The following is an 18,601-nucleotide window of genomic DNA, read 5'->3' as shown; positions in this document are numbered from 1 at the left end:
TGTATCCTGTGGTACAAACCTACCTGGTAAGAGCTAAACTTTATTGGGAAATCCACTGGGAATTTGTTTTGGAAATATCATTGGACCAAGGGTAGAAGATGCCATACCAGCAGTGGGTCCAGGTCCCCTGACACATTTGGCACCCGCAGCCAGACTGTCAGCAGGCTCATCTGGCATGTCTGAGATCTCCCTGTCTCCTCGACTGCTGGCACAGCAGTGTCCCAGGGGGATTCAGTCTGGGAACCAGGTGCTATTTCTTGAGTCTGGGAGACAATCTCTGCTTTGGTTCTTTGTCTAGCTGGTCAGATGGGGTGGGCAGGATGTGCTGTGGGACTGCTGCAGAGATGGCAGAGGAGGCATTGCCCAAAAGGGAAGGGCAAAGTGGTGTAGATCACTGACCTCAGCAAAAGGGTTGCCCTGTCCCTTGGCAAGGGGCCAGACCCAAGGCCTTCATCTTGGTGATGGCAGCAAACAAAAGCCCTGGGACCACTGGGACTGTATCTACCATGACACTGGCCACCTAGGGTGGTTTGAGGAACCTCCTCTGAAGTTTTTTGAAGGAGATGAGCACCAGTAGCAGTCCTTCTCCTTGTGTGGCCTGCGTCTTTGTGCAGCTTCGTTGGCTGGCCTTTTGGGATGGAGGACCAGGGATACAATAGGAAACCTGGCAATAAACAGGAGAAGCATCTTTTGTGGGAAAAGACAGGGTATATGAGGCCCTTTATTTGAGCTTGAGATGGGAAATAGCAGCTTTTGTTGAGGTTAAGCAGAGTTGTGGCAATGGTCTTGGCAGGGGAGGTAATTTCCACTGGTCTAGAGCTGGCTGGGGAATGGATGAGGAGAGAGGGGCTTGCAGGCTTCCAGCTGTGAACAGGCCTCTTCCTGCTCTTCATCTTTTGATGTTTTCCACCAGACTTACAAGACCTGCTTGTACTGAGGCAGCAAAGCCCTCGAATGTTTATCCAAGGCTGTCATTGGTGGTGAAAACTGGAATGCCCAGCAGAGAGAACTGGAAAGAGGGGAGGCAACTGCATGTAGGGCTGTCCTGCCTCTTTTTCCTTTGCCTGTTTCCTTTAATGGAAAAGAAGCTGGAAATGCGGGAAGGACAGGATTTATGCAATCTCGAGATTGTAGAAGGGGTTACTGGGCAAGCACAGAAAGATGGAGAGGGTGCAAACTCCTCTGATTTTACTGAAAGTCTGGAAGGTGACACTCAAGCTTGGTTGAGGTTGCACTAAGTTGAGATTAAAAGGGATGGTAAACCACAGAAATACCATGAACAAGGTTAAAGGGGAGGTAGTCCCTTCAACTGGGATGTGTGGCTCTTCTGACAGCCCTTACATCTATCTGTCTTGTTACTACAGACTCGCTAATGCAAACACAATGAGATCTCTTAGGGGTTTATGGAAGTTTGCTAGCAAAATACTGGCTCCAAGGCCAGGTCCTGGCTATGTTTGGGCACGAGTGACTGCAACTGCTAATAACTAATGCTAAGCTGATTTTCATGCTGCCACCTAGTGTTTCCTCATAGAAACACCATCCCAAAAAAAGAAACTGAAGCTCCATAATGCTGTATTCAGAACAAATGTAATTTATTCCTGCTGAAGTGCAACGCTGGACAACACAGAAGCTGAAAGAGAGGGAATGGAGAATAGACATGCGGAGGACCTAGTGGTCAGGGTGAATGTTTAGGGAGACACTTTTTCTTAAAAAAAATCATAACTATTTCATCTAGGAACAGAGAGACATCTCCACGGCAAGATAATTATTCAGAACCAGAACTTGTTCTCATTTGTTTTTCACTCTGTGAAATTAATATGGCTGTTTGCAAGGTGCAACAGTGTACAACAGAGCAAGAATCCAAGCAGAAGCTTGTCTTAACTGACAGAGACCAGCATAAGAAGCTTGGCAGGTTCTCCTTGTCTTTCTTTGCTACTCTCATAAAAACCGCATGATATGTTTACTTGACAGCCATCAGATGCTGACTTTTCTTTCAAGTATACAGGATGGCTAACAAGAGGTAACAAGAAATTGCTGAGGACATATGCAAAAGATTTGACTCTTGGCCCTTCAAAGCTTGATTCCTGGCTTTGACGAGCTGTAACAGGATGCTTTTCCAATTGTTGCACATCCTGAATTCATGCTGGAACTGTAGAACTCTAACCCTAATAATAACAACTCAAAAGTTCATTGTCTGGATGATGCAATTACAACAGAGAGAACATTGTTTTTCCCCAGGCTTCTTTACGGTGTTTTGAGTCAAAGTCCAAAACAAACACAAAGCATCCAAAATCACTGTTCTCTTTTGGAGACCCCGACTTCTGAGCTTTGCAGGAAAGGAAGGACTGCACAAGTGAAAAATGTCAAAAATCAGCTAATTTAAGAAAATAGACTGCCCAGAGGGAAAGAAAAGTCATAATAAGCAGCCTTTAAAGGAGTCTTGCTGGCATTGTATGAAATCAGGTATGAAGGTAGTCATTTGCAGAAAGTTTTCACATTCATAATAAAATTTCCGTAGCAATAGAACACACATGCATTTGAACATAATGTATACAAACTGATTCCATGTTCTCAGTGCAATCATAAAGTGTCTTGTTTAGGTGAAGAGCACAGCAAAGAAGAGAACCAAACTCTTCAGCAGAAAGGACTGTGTACTTCTCTGCTTGCAAATCACCTCTCAAGTCAAGTTGTCTCAGGTCCTTAGATCTTTCAAAGACCTAGTCCACAGAACAGAAAGTCCTCAGGGTAGAGCCCGTATTTGTCATGAATACAATTCCTGTTTTTTTCACTGAGACAACAAGTGCATCCCAATCCCACCAAACAGAGCCCACTGCTGGATTAAGGCATCATTATTCTTCCTCTCCAGCTGTTGGTACCAGGCTGTAACATCCATGTAGGTACCAAAAGCTTTCTCCTCAAGACACTGAACAAAAAAAAAAAAGCAGCCTTTATTTGTGCTTAGTGGGCTTTGAATTCAGACCAAAGGGAGCTCTGAATATATAGCTTTTATTTTCCAAAAGTCACATTTAATGCTCATGCCTGTGGAAGGAAGTCACATTCTCTTTCAGATCTTTGTTCTCCCCTGTTCCATCAAGTCATGATGACACTCAGCAAGGATAAGTCAATGAAAAAAAGACACACTTCAACTTTCTTCCAAAGTGCTCAGGATTTCTGTGGATTAAAAAAAGAGCGAGAGACTCCTGTTTTACAGCTTCATCTCCAAAGAGACCACCTGAGAATACCATGAGGCAAAGGTTTGAAAACCAAGAGCATGTGTCTTTAAGCAGTCTCTTCAGGACTTGCATAATTTGCTTGCTTACAAAGTGGTCACATGCTTGCTGGTATGGGATACAGGGCCCACAGAGCAATGGCCATACAGATCCAAAAACAACCTATTCCCCATCCAGCAAGAAGAGACTGCCGTTGGGGCTCTGGCATCGGGGTTCACCAAAATCTGAAGTGAACTGGCGTACTCCTGTCTGAGTGACCACTGCTTTTACTCCATGGGGAAGTGGGTGAGGGTTTTGTGGACAGGACATGGGCCAAAGCCACAAGAATCCACATAAAGCTTGTGGGGGGCAGGACATAGTTTCTGCTCTCCAGTCCTCTATACCAATATAAGTGGACCAATATTTTTTTTAAACTCATTTTCTGTAATTTTTTAAGAGAGTTTTTGTGTAAATGTTGCAAAAAAAAAAAAATTATTTCTTAAGGAAGAAATTTCCCCCCACATCCAACAACTTCACTTCTCTCCCTCCTTGTCTTGAGGACGATAGATTAAACATGCCAATGAGGAACTTGGACAGCTCTGGCATTGGGTGGATTTTTATTTTGTTTTTTAAAATCAAACGGTACAAGTGCAGTTGTTTTTTTCTTCTCAGTTTTGGGGACAGAGATTTTGCCCTTTAGGCAGCTAAATAAATACAAAGGACATCAACTTCAGTATGTTGTTTGTCTCATGATTGACTATAACATTTCCCTAGGCATGGCTGCCTCCCGAATAAGCAGAGTTAAAACTTTCCTGTAGGTGTCTAAGACCTCTTGGGCAGAAGGCCTTTCAGCTGGGTCCTTTTTCTTACATGCTGCATGAATGTCAAACAAATGTAGTCGCACAATATCACTTCCTTCAACGTGGCCCAAGAAAAAATTGGAGACATCTGGGATTTTCCAGATGTCTGTTTTCTCGTCATAGGGAGGCATAAGGTCATCCTCAAATGGCAGGTCTTCTCCATAGGGCCAACGCTGCTCAGGAGCTACAAACTCGCCTCGGAGCTCCCGATGACCACACTTCACCAGCCTTCCGGCACTCCTGTTCACAAGAGGCAAAGCATCCAAATCATTCACCAGGATATGAAAGTCACGTGTTAGGAGATACTGAGAGAGGACCTTGTCCAGGTCATTCGAGTCGCACATCACTAAGGTGCCCAGAGGGCTGTTATGCAGGTACCGAATGACGCTCACGTAGTCTATAGCAAGCATTAACCTGCGATGCCACGTGTTCATGCCCTTGTACTTGGGGATGTGGAGAGTTTCATTCAGGCCCCTCAGGGAGCCTAGAGGATGGTATTCAGTGAGGATTGTGAACTGCTGCTCACAGTAGCCAAGCAGCCGGACAACGTGCTTGCTTTGAAGTGCTTTCAGCATCTTCAGTCCATGGAGAAAGTCCTCCTTCAGCTCTGAGTTGGTGAGCTGTGAAAGGACCACTTTGTTTTCCTTCCACTCAGAAAGGAAGACCTGAGAACACACAAGAGATATATACAATGTAGAGAGGCTTCTTCCACCGACTGCTACAAGGTGCTGCTGACCTCTGTGACTGCTTATTCACAACTGTAAATTACAGTCACCAGGCACTGTCAAGCCTTTAGGTAGGGCCACACACCTGTCACAGCAAGCCCTTACATCATGATTTCCTAAGTTTTCTTGGGAATGGGCAATGCAGATGAGTTAAATTATTTCGTACCACCCAACCAGCCAGTCTTACTCAGTCATGATTGTACCATGCTCTACAAGCGCTTCACCGATCTCTGTGATTTCGCTTGTGTAGCTGGATGTTGTTGGGTGTCAGGGAGGTGGCCCAGGGCTCCAGTCACGCTCTCCTCCCTGTTCTGTGCACCTCATCAGTAGCCATATACCCTTGGATGACTACAGGAATTAGCTGCTGCAAGGATAATTATAACAGCTGTATGGGCATTAATTATGCAGCAAACAGTGAAAGCTTTGTGTCTACAGGAGAGAAGAAAAGAAAACAAAACTCACCTTTTTCACAACGCCTTCGCCAACACACTTGAGTTTCCTGACTTCCCTATTTATAGCTTCACAGGAGAGCCATGGGGAACAATTCTTCACTACTCCCAGTTTGAAGTACCCGAAAGGGCAGAGGCTGGGATCTGTTTCAGTGCGTCCTGAAGAGATGTAAAACTTGTTGAGGTACAGGTAGAGAAGGGCATTAAGGAGCAGGACGGCCACAAGCAGTAATGCCAACGAGATGGACAGTGCTTCCCTGGGAGGAAACTCCCTCCGAACAAAGTGCGGTTTCTTTTCCATGGCCGTGCCTTCTGCATTCTCCGTGAAACACAGAGGCTAAGCAGGACCCTCTTCCCAGCTCGGTGACGAACGTCTGTGGGGCTTGTTCACTGCAGGCTACACAGCTGCCTCGCAGCGCTGCACGTCCTGAGCCTGCTGCCTACGAGAAAGGCCACGCGTGGCAGTGCTACATGTTCAAAGCAGCTTCCAGCTCGACGCCCGCCTCGCTGTTCGGCCTCCTGATTTTCTACATGGGAGGGCCTGGGCCGCCGGCCGCCCCGGACAGGGCCACTTGACCCCGGAACACATCGCAGCCGGGGGTGGGGGGGGGTGGTTGGAAGGACCGACCGCGCTTCCCGGCTCTGCCGCGGCCGCGCAGGCCGCTGGTGGCCGCGGCGGCGGCACCGCCCTGGGGCGGAGCGCAGCGACATGGCGGCGGCGGCGGCGGCGGGGGGGCTGGCGGCGGCGGTGGCGGCGCTGAGCGCGCTGCTGATGGCGCCAGGCCTTACGCAGTCGCACGAGGAGGGCCAGCTGGAGGGAAGCGGGCCCGGGCCTGGCGGCAGCGGGGCGGCAGCGGAGCGGCGGCCCCCGGGGCGGATGGACCAGGCCTTGCTGCTCGTCCGCAACGAGCTGCTCGCGCAGGGCCTCCGCCTCGGCGCCCTCTCCAGCTCTTGCCACCAGGTGAGCGGAGGGGTCGTGCCGTGTGTCATCCCCCGGCCTCCGCTTTCGACGGCCCTGCCCCGACCCTCGGCGGGGCTGCTTGGCTCCTCTGGCCTCTCTCCGTGCCGTTATTCGGTGGCTTGGCTTCGGTTTTATCCTCGAGTGGCACGCCGAGAAGTTCTGCAATGGGAGCTGCTCCAGCGCCTGGGCATCTACCCTTGTGTTTGCCGCTGTGCAAAGCAGGGCCCACTTTCTCTCTCCTGTGGACCTAATGAGCTCCCTTTGCCCCCTTCTTCCACAGTGCTTGTATCAGTACCTGGCGTTTGTCCCACCAAGCAACTGGAGCCTGGGGAAACTGGGCACGGCAGCGGTAATGGTCGATACCCAGCATCCACTCACCCTGCTGCTCAACAGCTCCGTGGGTGACAGAGAGCTCTGCAAGTATGTGGCCTAGCTAGCCCTAGGGAACACCTGGATAGCTCTCTCCTATATTTTTGGGGTTTTGTTTGTTTTTGGTTTTGGTTTGTTTTTTTTTTTCCCCGAAGCCGTGCACCTATTTATTGCCTGCTTATCACCTCCTTTTTCCTGACTGTATTCAGTCTTCCTTCCGCTGCTGCTGCTGTGGCCTACATTGTAATTGTGCTGAAAGGATCTGGGTGCAAGCAGGAGCTGAAATGGTATGTGTTGAGCCAGCATGTGCAAGCACCTGTTTTCTTTTGCAGAGAGTTTGTAGTTCTCTACAAGGGAACTCTCTTCTCACCAAGAAGACGGGTGATGTAGTTAGGCAGTGCATGTGTGATGAAACGTCTGTGTTGGGCTACGGGAGGGTAATGCTTGGCAAAAGCAGAGCCAGGCAGCTCCTTGCTGCATCATGATGTTAGGCCAAGTTTTCAGCTTGCCTTTCCTATAAGCATTCAGGCTTACAGCCCCCCAAATGCTGCTGTGGTACCTGCCTGTAGCAGTGATGGCTCAGCAAGTTTCATTTCCTTTATCCTTTGCAGGATTCAGTATCATTTTGGAGAGTTTGGCAATTATTCCCTTGTGGTAAAGACCCTAAGTACAAGCACCAAAACTGTTTCTTGTGACCTAATCATCAATGAACGCCCTATCAACAGCTACCTCCGTATGTAATGCTCTGTTTTCCACTTTCTTTCAACAACTTGCATGTCTCCGAGCAGAACCAGCTTCCTAAAGATCTTGTGCAGCCACTCATGCTGTGCTGAAGATATGTCATGGGCTTACTCCACTTGTCTCTCATCTTACCTCCTTATGTTTTATGCACCTGTCTAAGAGGCCCTGGCCAGGATCAGGCCTCTTCACATGATGCACTGTATGACCATAACATTTTTGCAGAGGGATTAGTCCAGAAAAATCAGTGTGTGTGTGTGTCTGGAGGGAGATATTTTCATAGTTAGTTCCTGTTTTCCTGCGTGTTTATTTAGGTACACAGAACCCTCCCTCTTCTTCTCTCTATCTTGTTTCTTACAAAACAGGAAACAATTCATACAGTGTTTGGATTTTTGTTTGTTGTTGCACTTTTAAACCTCACATCTTGCTTTTTTGTTCATCTCTTTTCCAGGGCTGTTTCAAACTCTTGTCTACGTCTCTTCCATTCTTTTCCTTTACATCAGGTTATTCTTCCATTCTTCCAGTTTTCCAGCTGTAAAGAAAAATTCTCCATGCTTGCGAACTTGGTGTATTACCCTCTCCCCTGTCGTCTTCATGTTGAGGCTGTTTCTAAATCTCTAGTTTCTTCTTCAGAACGTATAGCACATCAGCTCGTCTCACCGTTGCCTTGTGATACAGTGCAGTTTTATTTTGCCTTTTTTTATGCTGAGATGTGCAGTCACTGAGCTGCATTTTGAAACTAGCCTGCTTTTGTTTTGGCGTTTTGCTGTGTTTTTTTTTTTTCCCTCTGGGACTTAGGCTGGGGATATATAGTGCATGGAGAAGCTGGTGTGATGATTGGTGGGTTGGGCTTTTTGTCATGTTTGTGTCACGCTTGGCCAAGCCCAGGATGATGAATGGTTTTATTAGATAATTTATAAAGTTGTGTTCTTCTCTCTTTCATGTAGCTATTCTCTTTGCTTTTGTGGTTTACATGGTGATCCTTGCTATGCTGATTGTCGGGCGCCTTTTAATAAAGTAAGTGAATAGTATTGTAATACCTCCTTACACGTGAAGTGGGGATGCCGGTTTAAAAACCCACATCATAGTGTGGTAGTGTTCCAGGGTCCCACTGTAGCCCTGCTTGCAGATCTGTTACCAGGTTGCCATGTACAAGCTGAGCTGTGATACCTGTCCATATAATACATGTCCATACCTGTCTGTGAATACAGAGTGATACGATTTCCTTTGAGGGATATCCTGCAGCCTTGTTAGCTTGTGTGTTGAGAGATTACCACAGAGCAGCTGATGTCCGTGTTGAGCTCACACACACCCTGCCTCACTTTTCCATGACTTGTTCCTGGGTCTAGCCCTGAATTGACAATACAAGTCAGTGGGACCTAAGCGTGTGTAGCACATGCAGCCTTCTATCCTGTGTACTGAATTACATGAGTCATCCCTGCCTGTAAAAAACCTGGGAATAAAACCCCCAAACCAGAGCTTGTGGCAATGTAAAATTACATAGCTGGACTTAACTGAGATCTCAGGTACTGTCTGAATCTGCGTATTACACATGTGAGCTGGGAAAACAGAAATAGGGACTGTCCCAGCTTGTGATTTATGCTGCTAAATAGTTGATGTTAAGATGAAATTGGCTATAAAGTACTTCTTGTTTTGTTTTGTGTTTTAAACTTACTGATTTTCAGAATTGATGCAGTCAGAAGCTGGGTTTACAAGAAACTGAACCCCAGAGAAACTGATCGTCTGATCAATTCTGTGAGTGACCACAGTATCTTTAATTTGCATTCTGTAGTGTTTTCATCTCTGAGGAACACACATTATCCAGACATCTGGGGACTTGTTTATTACTACTTGTCATCCCCTTGTGCATGTTCCCCTTGGAAAATCTTGTATTGGTGTCAGGCAGACAATTTTATGTCAATGGAGAGTGCTTGACTGGATTTCCACAGAAGTTTAGTGGATTCCCAGTAGAGCTCTTGCAAGTCTTCAACACACAGCTTTGTGTCCTCTTCGGTTCCCTTGAAGCAAACATGTCAGTGAAAATACTGTTCCATTCTGACATAGATAATGTAAGGGAAGGGAAGAAATGCCAGCATTCATGACTGCTTCCAGCATAGCAGGAATTTTAGCAGGATTTGCACTTAAGTCAAGATTTCTCTGGCAGTCCTAGAACTGGCATTTCTATGCAAGCCATGTTTTGTATTAGAGTATAGATAGATCATCACAGTCTGAGCTTCCCATCTAGGACCTGTCTAGAATCAAAACACTGGGAACAGAGCTCTGCAGCAATTCTCGTAGTTGTTCATCTCCATAGCTGTGTTCATCTCCATACAAGTGGTATTTGCTTCTTTATGCTGTCACTGGGGCTGATCAGAGTGATTTAGGGAACTCAACTGGGAAGAAACCCTTCCCGTGTTTAAAATAATTAGTTTTCTGGCAGTTTAGCTCTCTAAACAGTCTCTCTGTGGTGTCAGACAATTGCTGATGGGATGGATCCTGTTTGAGAGTCAGCAACTGGATCTGCTCAGCTCTGTTGCAAAGCAGCACTCACAGTAACGGCAAGTCTGTGGCACATTTGGACTGGGCCCAGCTCTGATGAGCATCAAACACAGGCTCTTTTCACTGCATTGTTGTTTCCACCCTGGTCAAAGGTGGAGTGTGAAGCATCTGCAAATATTATTGGGGTTAGAAAGTAGCAAGTGGGGAAACAAAAGGAAGAGGAAGATGGGGAGAACAAAGACAAACACATTATGTGAAAGTTTGCTGTTTGCTGATCTCTGTTCTTAGGCAGCTGATGCAGCTGCTGACTTGCCCTTCATGTGTCTGGTTTGTTCCCGAAGGAGCTTGGGTCCCCAAACACAACAGACTCCATCAGCAGTGATCCCACCCCGTGTTTGTGGAGCACAGCCTCTCGGCAGCGGCTGCGTTCCCTGGACACATTCCGAGGGTAAGCATAAGACCTTACTCAAAAGCAGGTCTTCTAAGGGGAATGAGATTTTTCCAATGATGGTTTGACAGCGTATGGAAATATATAGCAGATGGACAGTTCAGAGGGGTCTGTTTTACTTGGAAGATAATCAAGGTTTTAATTCCTGCATTTTCTGAAACACTTTGCAGTTGATCTAGTTTGAGGAAACATTAAAGTTGTGGCAGAGGGTGGAAAAGAACAACATATGTTCAGTGCGAAAATGCTATGTGAACGAGCTTACTTTGGTTCACTGCCACTCATGATCTTTGAAACGTTGCTTCCTGGTTGGCAAAGCTGGAAACTTTGTACATAATTATACTTTAAAAATACAATAAACCAAATCTCACAGTTAGAAATGTTTGAATGGGGTCAAACATTAACTGTGTGTTCATATATAGGTATTTCATTGACAGGTGATACTTCATGTGTGTTTTTGTTGTTGTCTTTTTAGGCTCTCTCTGATAATTATGGTGTTTGTTAACTATGGAGGAGGAAAATACTGGTTCTTCAAACATGAGAGCTGGAATGGTAAAGTACAATTGAGACAGTTAATCTGGGTTTTAACTGCAGCAGTATCTAGATACAGTTAGCACTGCAGCTGCTGCAATGAGCTGTTGCTCAGCTGAAGGCTGGGATGCTGTGCCAGTTTGCCTCAGCAGGCTATCCGGCCTGTTAGGTTAATGAACAAAGTAGTGTATAGTCCCACTTGTCACACAGTAATGGGGTGGTTTCAGATCACAATCTGTGTCTAACCTTTCCATTTTTGACACAGGCTCATATCTTTAACTTTTCTATATTGTTTATTAACCACAGTCAAGCTGGTGCTGTACAAACATAATGCCTTGACTGGCAAGCTCATGGGGAAGCAGTCGGGCATCGTGCTGCCCTAGTGGAGAATAGCAAGGATCTATCCCTGAAATCTTTCCCAAGACACAGTAATCAGTTTTGACCCGATTTTTGAAGAATGGTAAAAGATGATTAGCTCTTTGTAAATTTTGTTTATAACATGTTTTAAATTTTGGAGCATCACATACTTGCAAGCAGCCTGCAATTCCTCTGGAAACTTGATAGTAATGTTGGTAAAATTTAGGGAGGGCTTGAGGTAAATAATGCGTTCCTTCATATTTCCTTCACTGTAGGATTAACAGTGGCAGATCTGGTGTTTCCATGGTAAGTCTTCCTGAAAAATAGTTCTTGTGATTATGTGTCAAGTGATTATGTTAAGGGTTGCAAGGAGAACATTGTGTGCATGTTTCCTCCATGTGGAAATGTATTTGGAGGGGTGTTAAATTTTTTTTAAATGGTTGATAGGAGTCTGCCCCTCCAGATAACAGCTTCATCCTTATGAACCAGTAGAAAGGATAAGTGCTTTTGGCTGCCCCACATCCTCCTTCCTCCCCCAACACAATGTCAGTGAGAGGCCCAGGGTTACCCTGCCAGTGGAACTGCAGTATCCCTAAGGAGCTCCTTGCCACACCACCGTGTTGAAGGCAGTCAGTCTGTCAAGATTCAAAGCTGGACTGATGTGTATCCAGAGATAAAATGCCCAAGGGAATTTTGGATTAAGCTAGTCTCTCTATAATCAGAGAATGGTCTCATGGGGAAGCAATTATCCCATCTGCCCCTAGTGTGCTTCTCTAAAATACACCTGTTGTGGTTACTCTTGGAGGTAGGAGCTGGACTTGGACTGTGAACTTGAACTGTAATCTAGAGGAGAAGAGCGGGTCAGCTATGAATTTGAATCATGGATTGGCAGCTTGTGTTTTACTGCTCTGAATACGCTAATTTAGTTTTGTGTAGTGGAATTTTTTGGTGGCATATGTATCTGCAAAAAAACCAGAGTGCAATTACTTCCCTCAACTTGCCTGAACTGACCACTGAAAGAGGTGGAAAGGTCCCATAGTGCAAGCTCAATTGTTTGGGAATTCTGAGCAATCAGAAGAAATAAACTTTGTCCAGTTTCACTCAATGCATGCATTTCTGTTGGGCCAATGCAGGCTACTCTGTTAGCTTTAGTGTTTGCTGTCACACACATGTGATGAGACATCTGCTCTGTTGTCCAGGTTTGTGTTCATCATGGGGACATCGATATCATTGTCACTGACCTCCATGCTGAGGTGGGGAAGTTCCAAGCAGAAGGTGCTCAGGAAAATACTCTGGAGGAGTTTTCTGCTAGTCCTGCTAGGAATCATAGTTGTGAATCCCAACTACTGCGTTGGACCACGTGAGTGGAACTTGCTCTTTTCCTAGTATTTCTGCAACTGTTGTCCCTGCCTCCTTGTCTGGGCTGTTGAGAAAACAGTGTCAGCCTTGCTGTACTGACCAGTTGCATGGGTCAGTTTGACAGTATTCCGAAGAGTGCTGTTCAGTTCTGCACTGACGCAGTTCTCTTTGTTTGACCCCTGTGCTGACCACTGTTTATTGTCTTAGTGATGACTTTCCCAGGGTTATGATTTACAGAAAGTGGGGTGGCAGAGTGTAGGTGTCCCATGTTCCTGTGGTGCAGTGGGTCTCGACTCTCCCTGGAGAAGGGTAGCTTTTGTATTTACAAAAGACCCCATGTCTGCTCCTCTTCCACATTGCTTGCATGTTTTCCAGTGTCCTGGGATAATCTGCGTATTCCTGGGGTGCTCCAGAGGCTGGGAGTCACGTACCTGGTGGTTGCTGCTCTTGAACTCCTGTTTACAGGAGCTGGGGATGAGAGTGGGACCTTGGTGAGTTATATGGGGAGATGATAAGTGATAATGGAGTAAGGTTTGAGAGCTTTTGCTCTTGTTTGGGCACAAAACTATGGGAAATGCTCCTGTTTGGGCACAGGAAGAACTATGAGAAAACATGTAGCATCTTACCTGATGTGTAGTGCAGTATGACCAGGCAAAAATTTCGAGGAACATGCACCCTTCAGAGTCCCAGTCTGCATTTTATCACATCTAGCTTTGCTGTGTGTGAGGATTTCACCGATCTGTTCAGATGGTGCTTAGAAGCAGGCATTCCCAGGCACTTTTGATGATTTCCCACCACCAAGGGACCCCAGGGACAGGCATCTCTGTGCTCAGTCCTGTGGCCTGTGTTTTGTCCAGTTCATTTTGGCAGAGTTTTTTCACAGCAGGGGAAAGTAATATTGGTTTTTGGCCTTTTTGGAGTCTGTTTTCCCAAAAGGCTTTTGTTCTACTCATGAATCAAAATTCCTTTTGATATTTTCCAAGCTGAAAAATATTGTGGGCTTTTGTTTTGGTCTGTGTCTCTCACTCCTCCAAGTAACTAAGTGTCTGCAAATTGTATGTGGAGAAGAAAGGTCTATTCGTAATGACAACAGCTCCCTCTTCTATCTGGGGGACTGCCTGCCAGGAAGTACAGGATGTCCTCAAGGCATGGTTTTTGCTTGCTAGCTAATACCATGTCCTCCCTCCATCTCACACAGGAGACGCCATGTCCTGCTCTGCAGGATATTCTCCCCTACTGGCCACAGTGGATTTTCATTCTGATGTTAGAAGTGATTTGGCTCTGTCTGACCTTTTTGTTACCTGTGCCAGGTTGTCCCAGGTAAGACTCTGCACTCCAACTACTTTCTATGGGGCATCAGATTGTTTTCCTTCCTCTGAGTAGAAAATACATTTTATTAGCCACAGAGGAAGAATGAAGAGGAGAGCTCTTAGGCCAGTGGGGTTAAAGGAAGCATTCATAATATGAAAAAACTTTCTTTCCTTTGGTACTAAAATACCAGGTATTACAAAGGTGATATCATTGTTCCTTTCTCTCTGAAGAAGAGGATTAAAATCTCCCTGAGGTCTGTGTACAGCAATATATGATCATCACAATGTCATCCCTGTCTCTATCTTTGCCCCTTTACAGGGACACCTTTGTGCCATAACCTGTTTGCTTCTGTCCTAGGGGCTATCTTGGTCCTGGGGGCATTGGAGACTTTGGAAACTATCCCAACTGCACTGGAGGAGCGGCTGGTTACATCGATCGTTTGCTTCTTGGAGAAAAGCATATGTATCAGCATCCCTCTTCAAGTGTAAGTAGCTTTTGGTTTGCAGTATGAAGCTGCAGGCGAGCACTGAACATAGCAGCCAGGAGGCGCTTGGGAATGATACATGCAGGTTGAGGAAAGCAAAAGGAGATTGGTTGCTTAGGTGCCCTGTAACATCTGTTTTCTCTCCAAGACGATTTACCAAACAACGATGCCGTATGATCCTGAAGGGATCCTGGGGACCATAAATACAATTTTAATGGCATTTCTGGGACTGCAGGTACCTCTTTTCTTTCTGGCTCTATGCTATAATAGGAGGATTTGAAGGAATCTTGGAAGTGGGGAGGCAACTTGGTTTCTTTATTTAAGGCTGAGACTGGTTCTAACAAAACCTTTTCCAGAGCAGTGCTTTCAGGCTGATTTTGCCTGAGGTGAGTGTAAGAGAAGTGGAATCTAACCTGACAGTAGTTTGCATTAGATAAACAAAGAACTTTCCTCAGTTTTTGTAAGGGATGGACACAAGAAGTTTGCAAAATAACCACCCAGAAACTTCCTTTGCTTGTTTTAAGGTTATGCTGGGAGTAGGCTGGCTCTGCATGTTAGAAAATAGGGCCAAGAGACGCGTAGACTTCACGGCTTCATTTTAAACTTACAGTTTTAAAGGTCGCAGCTGTACATGTTTTCCGTTGCTAATTTTCCAGTTGATATGCAGGATTAGCCGTCTTGCATAGGTGCTATGGGTGTGCTCACCATCCCAGACATGGAGGCAGGGGTTCACCTTAGTGTTACCAACATCAAAAGCTCGCAGCTCACCACTGTGTTTAAAATAGGATATCATGACACTTTTTGATGCAGTTCTAGTTAGGCATTGCTGGCTCTTCTGTCTGTGCAGCAGCTATTGACCAAACTGAAACTCTTGTATTTGGAAAGGAATGTTACTGCGTGTAGCTCTGGGTAAAAATTGACTGGGAATCTCTGCAAGGCAGAACTTGAAACGGAAGTGTGACACTGAGGAATGAGTCATCAGAACACATTCCTTTTCACGTACCACTAAGAAGAGTGTGCTCCAAGCAGGCCAGGGTGCAATGTGGCACTTTGGAGAAGCTGTTGGGGCTGGCTGGGGAGTCAGTGTGATGCTGTTCCTTTGTGTGGTCCTTACTGAGGGAGACGGAGCTTGAGTCACATTGTGTTAACCTAAAAAAGTTGCTTGTTCCCTTCCTCAGCATCAGCGGAGTAGGGAAGGGAGAAAAGGTGCACCTCTGTTGCTGAGTGGGTTGCATTTATATATTTTCCCCATCTGTGTCCACTCTTTGCCAAGAGTTCTCATTCTGAGCCTTTCAGCCACTTGGTATAAATCCTATTTGTGTTCTTTGTCTTAGCACAGATAGCCAGTGGCAAATAGATCTCTCTCTTGAAATGTAGTTACTTTTATGGGCATTAGTTCATTTTTTGTATTTTTATATTAGGCTGGAAAAATTATCTTGTTCTACAAAGACCAGCACAAACAAATTATGACACGGTTCTTCATGTGGAGCATAGTAACGGTAAGTCAGATAGTTATGTCTTTTATAGACATGTATTTTTATGTAATGCAAACTTAGTATTTCTGAAACATGTTGCAGTGGTTATATAAACTTTAGCAATTTTCTATTTCAGGGAATTATTTCTGCTATCTTGACAAAATGTTCTAAAGAAGAAGGGTTTATTCCCATAAACAAGAACTTATGGTAAGCAAAGAAATACAACTTTTAGTATGATTTTGTTTTACCTTGGAGAATGTTTTACCTTTCTTATATTGAGATCTGTTCTCTAAATAACCTTTCTACTGAAAATGTGTGTAGGTCAGTATCCTATGTGACAACCATGAGCTGCTTTGCTTTCGTCCTCTTATTGGTGATATACTACCTTGTGGATGTCAAGAGACTGTGGTCAGGTGCTCCGTTTTTCTACCCAGGTCAGTAAAATCATGGCACAAAATGTATTCCTTCTAATTCTTTCTGCACTGATACTATCCTTTTATGTTTTCTGCACTTCCCTTGTCTTAAAATAGCTGGGATTTAGAATGAGGTAACCTGAAGGAAGCCAAAATGATTAACTTGAGCTGAGTTATTACATAGAACTGGGACACTCAAGATCAGATATTTAGGAGAGAGGGACTGTCGCATTTTAAAATGAGGGCTGAAAGCTGCTATTGCCCAATGACTGTTCTCACTTTGGTCTCAAGTTAAGGTCCCAAGGGAACAGCTGCCTAGTACCAAGCAAAATACCACAGCTTGTTCGTAGTTGGTTTTGGAAAGGACTGTTGAGATTTGGGTAACCTAATGGGAAACTCAAAGGCCTGTCAACAGAGAAATACCACTTCTGAAGATGTGGAAGATTAAATCCTCTGGGCAGCTGTGTGGGTTTTATCTCTGTGTTTTTAGATAAGCCTGTCTCCCAAAGCATCCCACTGTGGTTTTAACCACACTGGGCTCTTGACAAACAACTGAGTACAGAATGCAAACCCACAGCAGAGGGAACCTTTCAGCAGCTTTGGTGTCTGGTGTCTGGACAGGAAAATGGGTAGGGTGACAGCCTGGTATCATATCTCCTACCAGAAATCTCAGAGCTTTGAAGGACAATCAGCGTTTGTTTGTAAAGGCAATCGATCTGACCAAATAGACTGGCACTCAGCCACGCTGAAGACAATAACTGATTATTCTCCTTCTCAATAAAATGGCAGGATAACTGATTTGGTTGCATTTTCAATTTAGCATATAGGTTGTCTGTATTTCTTTTCAATAAACATTTTGGAGGAGAGAACCTCTCAGACCATATTTGAAAACACACATGTGTAGCATCTTTGGGGCAAGTAACATTAGATGTTGTGATTAGCTGTTATTGTCTCGGTGCTAGTCTGTTTCATAAGCCTGGCATGCCTCTGCCTGCTTACTCTGAAGCAAGCTCATACCTGCTCTTTCAGATGGCATGACCTGTGCTTACTTTCAGGAATGAACTCAATCCTGGTCTACGTTGGACACGAAGTGTTTGAAAACTATTTCCCTTTTAAGTGGAAGATGGAAGACAGTCAATCCCACGCAGAGCATCTGACTCAAAACCTCACTGCAACAACTCTTTGGGTCATAATATCATATTTACTTTACAGGAGAAAGATATTCTGGAAAATCTGATAGAGGTAGTCAGGGTTTAGCAGGCTTACATTCTGATGGGGCAAGGGCATAAGGTGCATTAGCCTGAAATATTACCACTCATGCTAGGCTGTATTACTAAAAAGGGATACCAGTTCAAGTTTACAATGCCATGGAAGTTGTTATCAAGACTTTTATGTGACTTAAGGGACAGTATTTTCCTATTTAGCAGAAACTTACTAGTCTGCTGCAGTTCCTCTCTCTGTTTTCTGTATTTTTAAAATATTTTACTGATCTCCCTCCTTCACATAGAGAAACATATTGCAACAGTTGGGCAGTCAAAGACAGCCTGATGGCGCTTACAAAAGGAACTGCAAGGGATCTGGGTGGTGACTGCAGGGGGTTATCAGAATGGGACTGTGGTAACAGTTATTGCATCTGACAAGGCACCCCCTAACTCACATGGCCTGGGGTTTGTATATGCCATTGGCACCTGCTGCATTCCTGCGCCACTCTGGCTACTGGCACACCTTTAATTTGGCTGTATTTTTGACTCTGAAGCACTGGCAGCATCCTCAGCCCCGCACTTCAGTTGGCGGTGCAGTGACTGTCTGGAAAGGCTCAGGGGCACCCCTGTGCTACAGCATGCTGTGGAAAGTGGTGGCTCCACCAATCGTTCTTCAGTGTGTTCTTCTGATTTGGTCTTGATTCCAAACCTTCGGTTTAGGATCCTGCTGAAGCCTGCTGACAAAGATCTCCTCCACTGGCTTATTAATCAGCATGCTGCTGCAACAGGTTTAGCAGCCCATCTGTGCACGTTCTGGGCCTTTGTGTTACATACCTCTAGCATGGATGAGGTCTGAGTTTCACGTGCTGCACTCTAAGAGTGCAGAAAGGCCCATTCCTATTGACTTCTTATAATCACTTGGATATTACCAAAGTTCGATCAAAGCAATCTTTATAAATGGATTTACATAAGGGCCCTGAATCTGAAAACCAGCAATACTGGTAGAATTCAGCCAAAAAGGAAGAGAGAGCAGACCAATTCAATGTAAGATCATAGTTTTTGGAAACTCAAGAAATTCACTCATGCTGTGATTTCCAAGCTAGTGCTAATAAAAAACCTGAAATACCCTGCTATGTTCTCTGTCTATGTATGAGGACGGAAAGAACTAAGACACGCACCTTCATATAATGCTATGGGGAAAAAAAAAAACAAAA

At 45.1% G+C, this 18,601-nt stretch overlaps 2 protein-coding genes across 2 annotated transcripts; one reads left to right on the top strand and one right to left on the bottom strand.

Moving 5' to 3' along the window:
• Nucleotides 1–1,568: 1,568 nt before the first annotated feature.
• POMK (protein O-mannose kinase) lies at nucleotides 1,569–5,804 on the bottom strand. Its single transcript, XM_010126314.2, has 2 exons — nucleotides 5,257–5,804; nucleotides 1,569–4,734 (listed from the first exon to the last, which is right to left on the bottom strand). Exons 1-2 carry the CDS (start codon nucleotides 5,542–5,544, stop codon nucleotides 3,967–3,969), a joined length of 1,056 nt encoding a protein of 351 aa, XP_010124616.1. The 5' UTR covers nucleotides 5,545–5,804; the 3' UTR covers nucleotides 1,569–3,966.
• Nucleotides 5,805–5,952: 148 nt separating this feature from the next.
• Nucleotides 5,953–18,517, top strand: HGSNAT (heparan-alpha-glucosaminide N-acetyltransferase). Its single transcript, XM_010128816.2, has 17 exons — nucleotides 5,953–6,204; nucleotides 6,485–6,624; nucleotides 7,185–7,306; nucleotides 8,259–8,328; nucleotides 8,997–9,066; nucleotides 10,152–10,258; nucleotides 10,731–10,807; nucleotides 11,419–11,449; nucleotides 12,343–12,503; nucleotides 12,878–12,993; nucleotides 13,701–13,822; nucleotides 14,171–14,297; nucleotides 14,446–14,532; nucleotides 15,719–15,796; nucleotides 15,909–15,979; nucleotides 16,094–16,206; nucleotides 17,241–18,517. Exons 1-17 carry the CDS (start codon nucleotides 5,953–5,955, stop codon nucleotides 17,420–17,422), a joined length of 1,926 nt encoding a protein of 641 aa, XP_010127118.2. The 3' UTR covers nucleotides 17,423–18,517.
• Nucleotides 18,518–18,601: the final 84 nt, after the last annotated feature.

Source organism: Chlamydotis macqueenii, chromosome 4 (genome assembly GCF_036417535.1).
Source record: "Chlamydotis macqueenii isolate bChlMac1 chromosome 4, bChlMac1.mat, whole genome shotgun sequence".
In the NCBI taxonomy this organism is placed as follows: Eukaryota; Metazoa; Chordata; class Aves; order Otidiformes; family Otididae; genus Chlamydotis; species Chlamydotis macqueenii.
The sequence above is the reverse complement of the archived record's forward strand: the minus strand, read 5'-3'. Positions and strand labels throughout refer to the sequence as shown.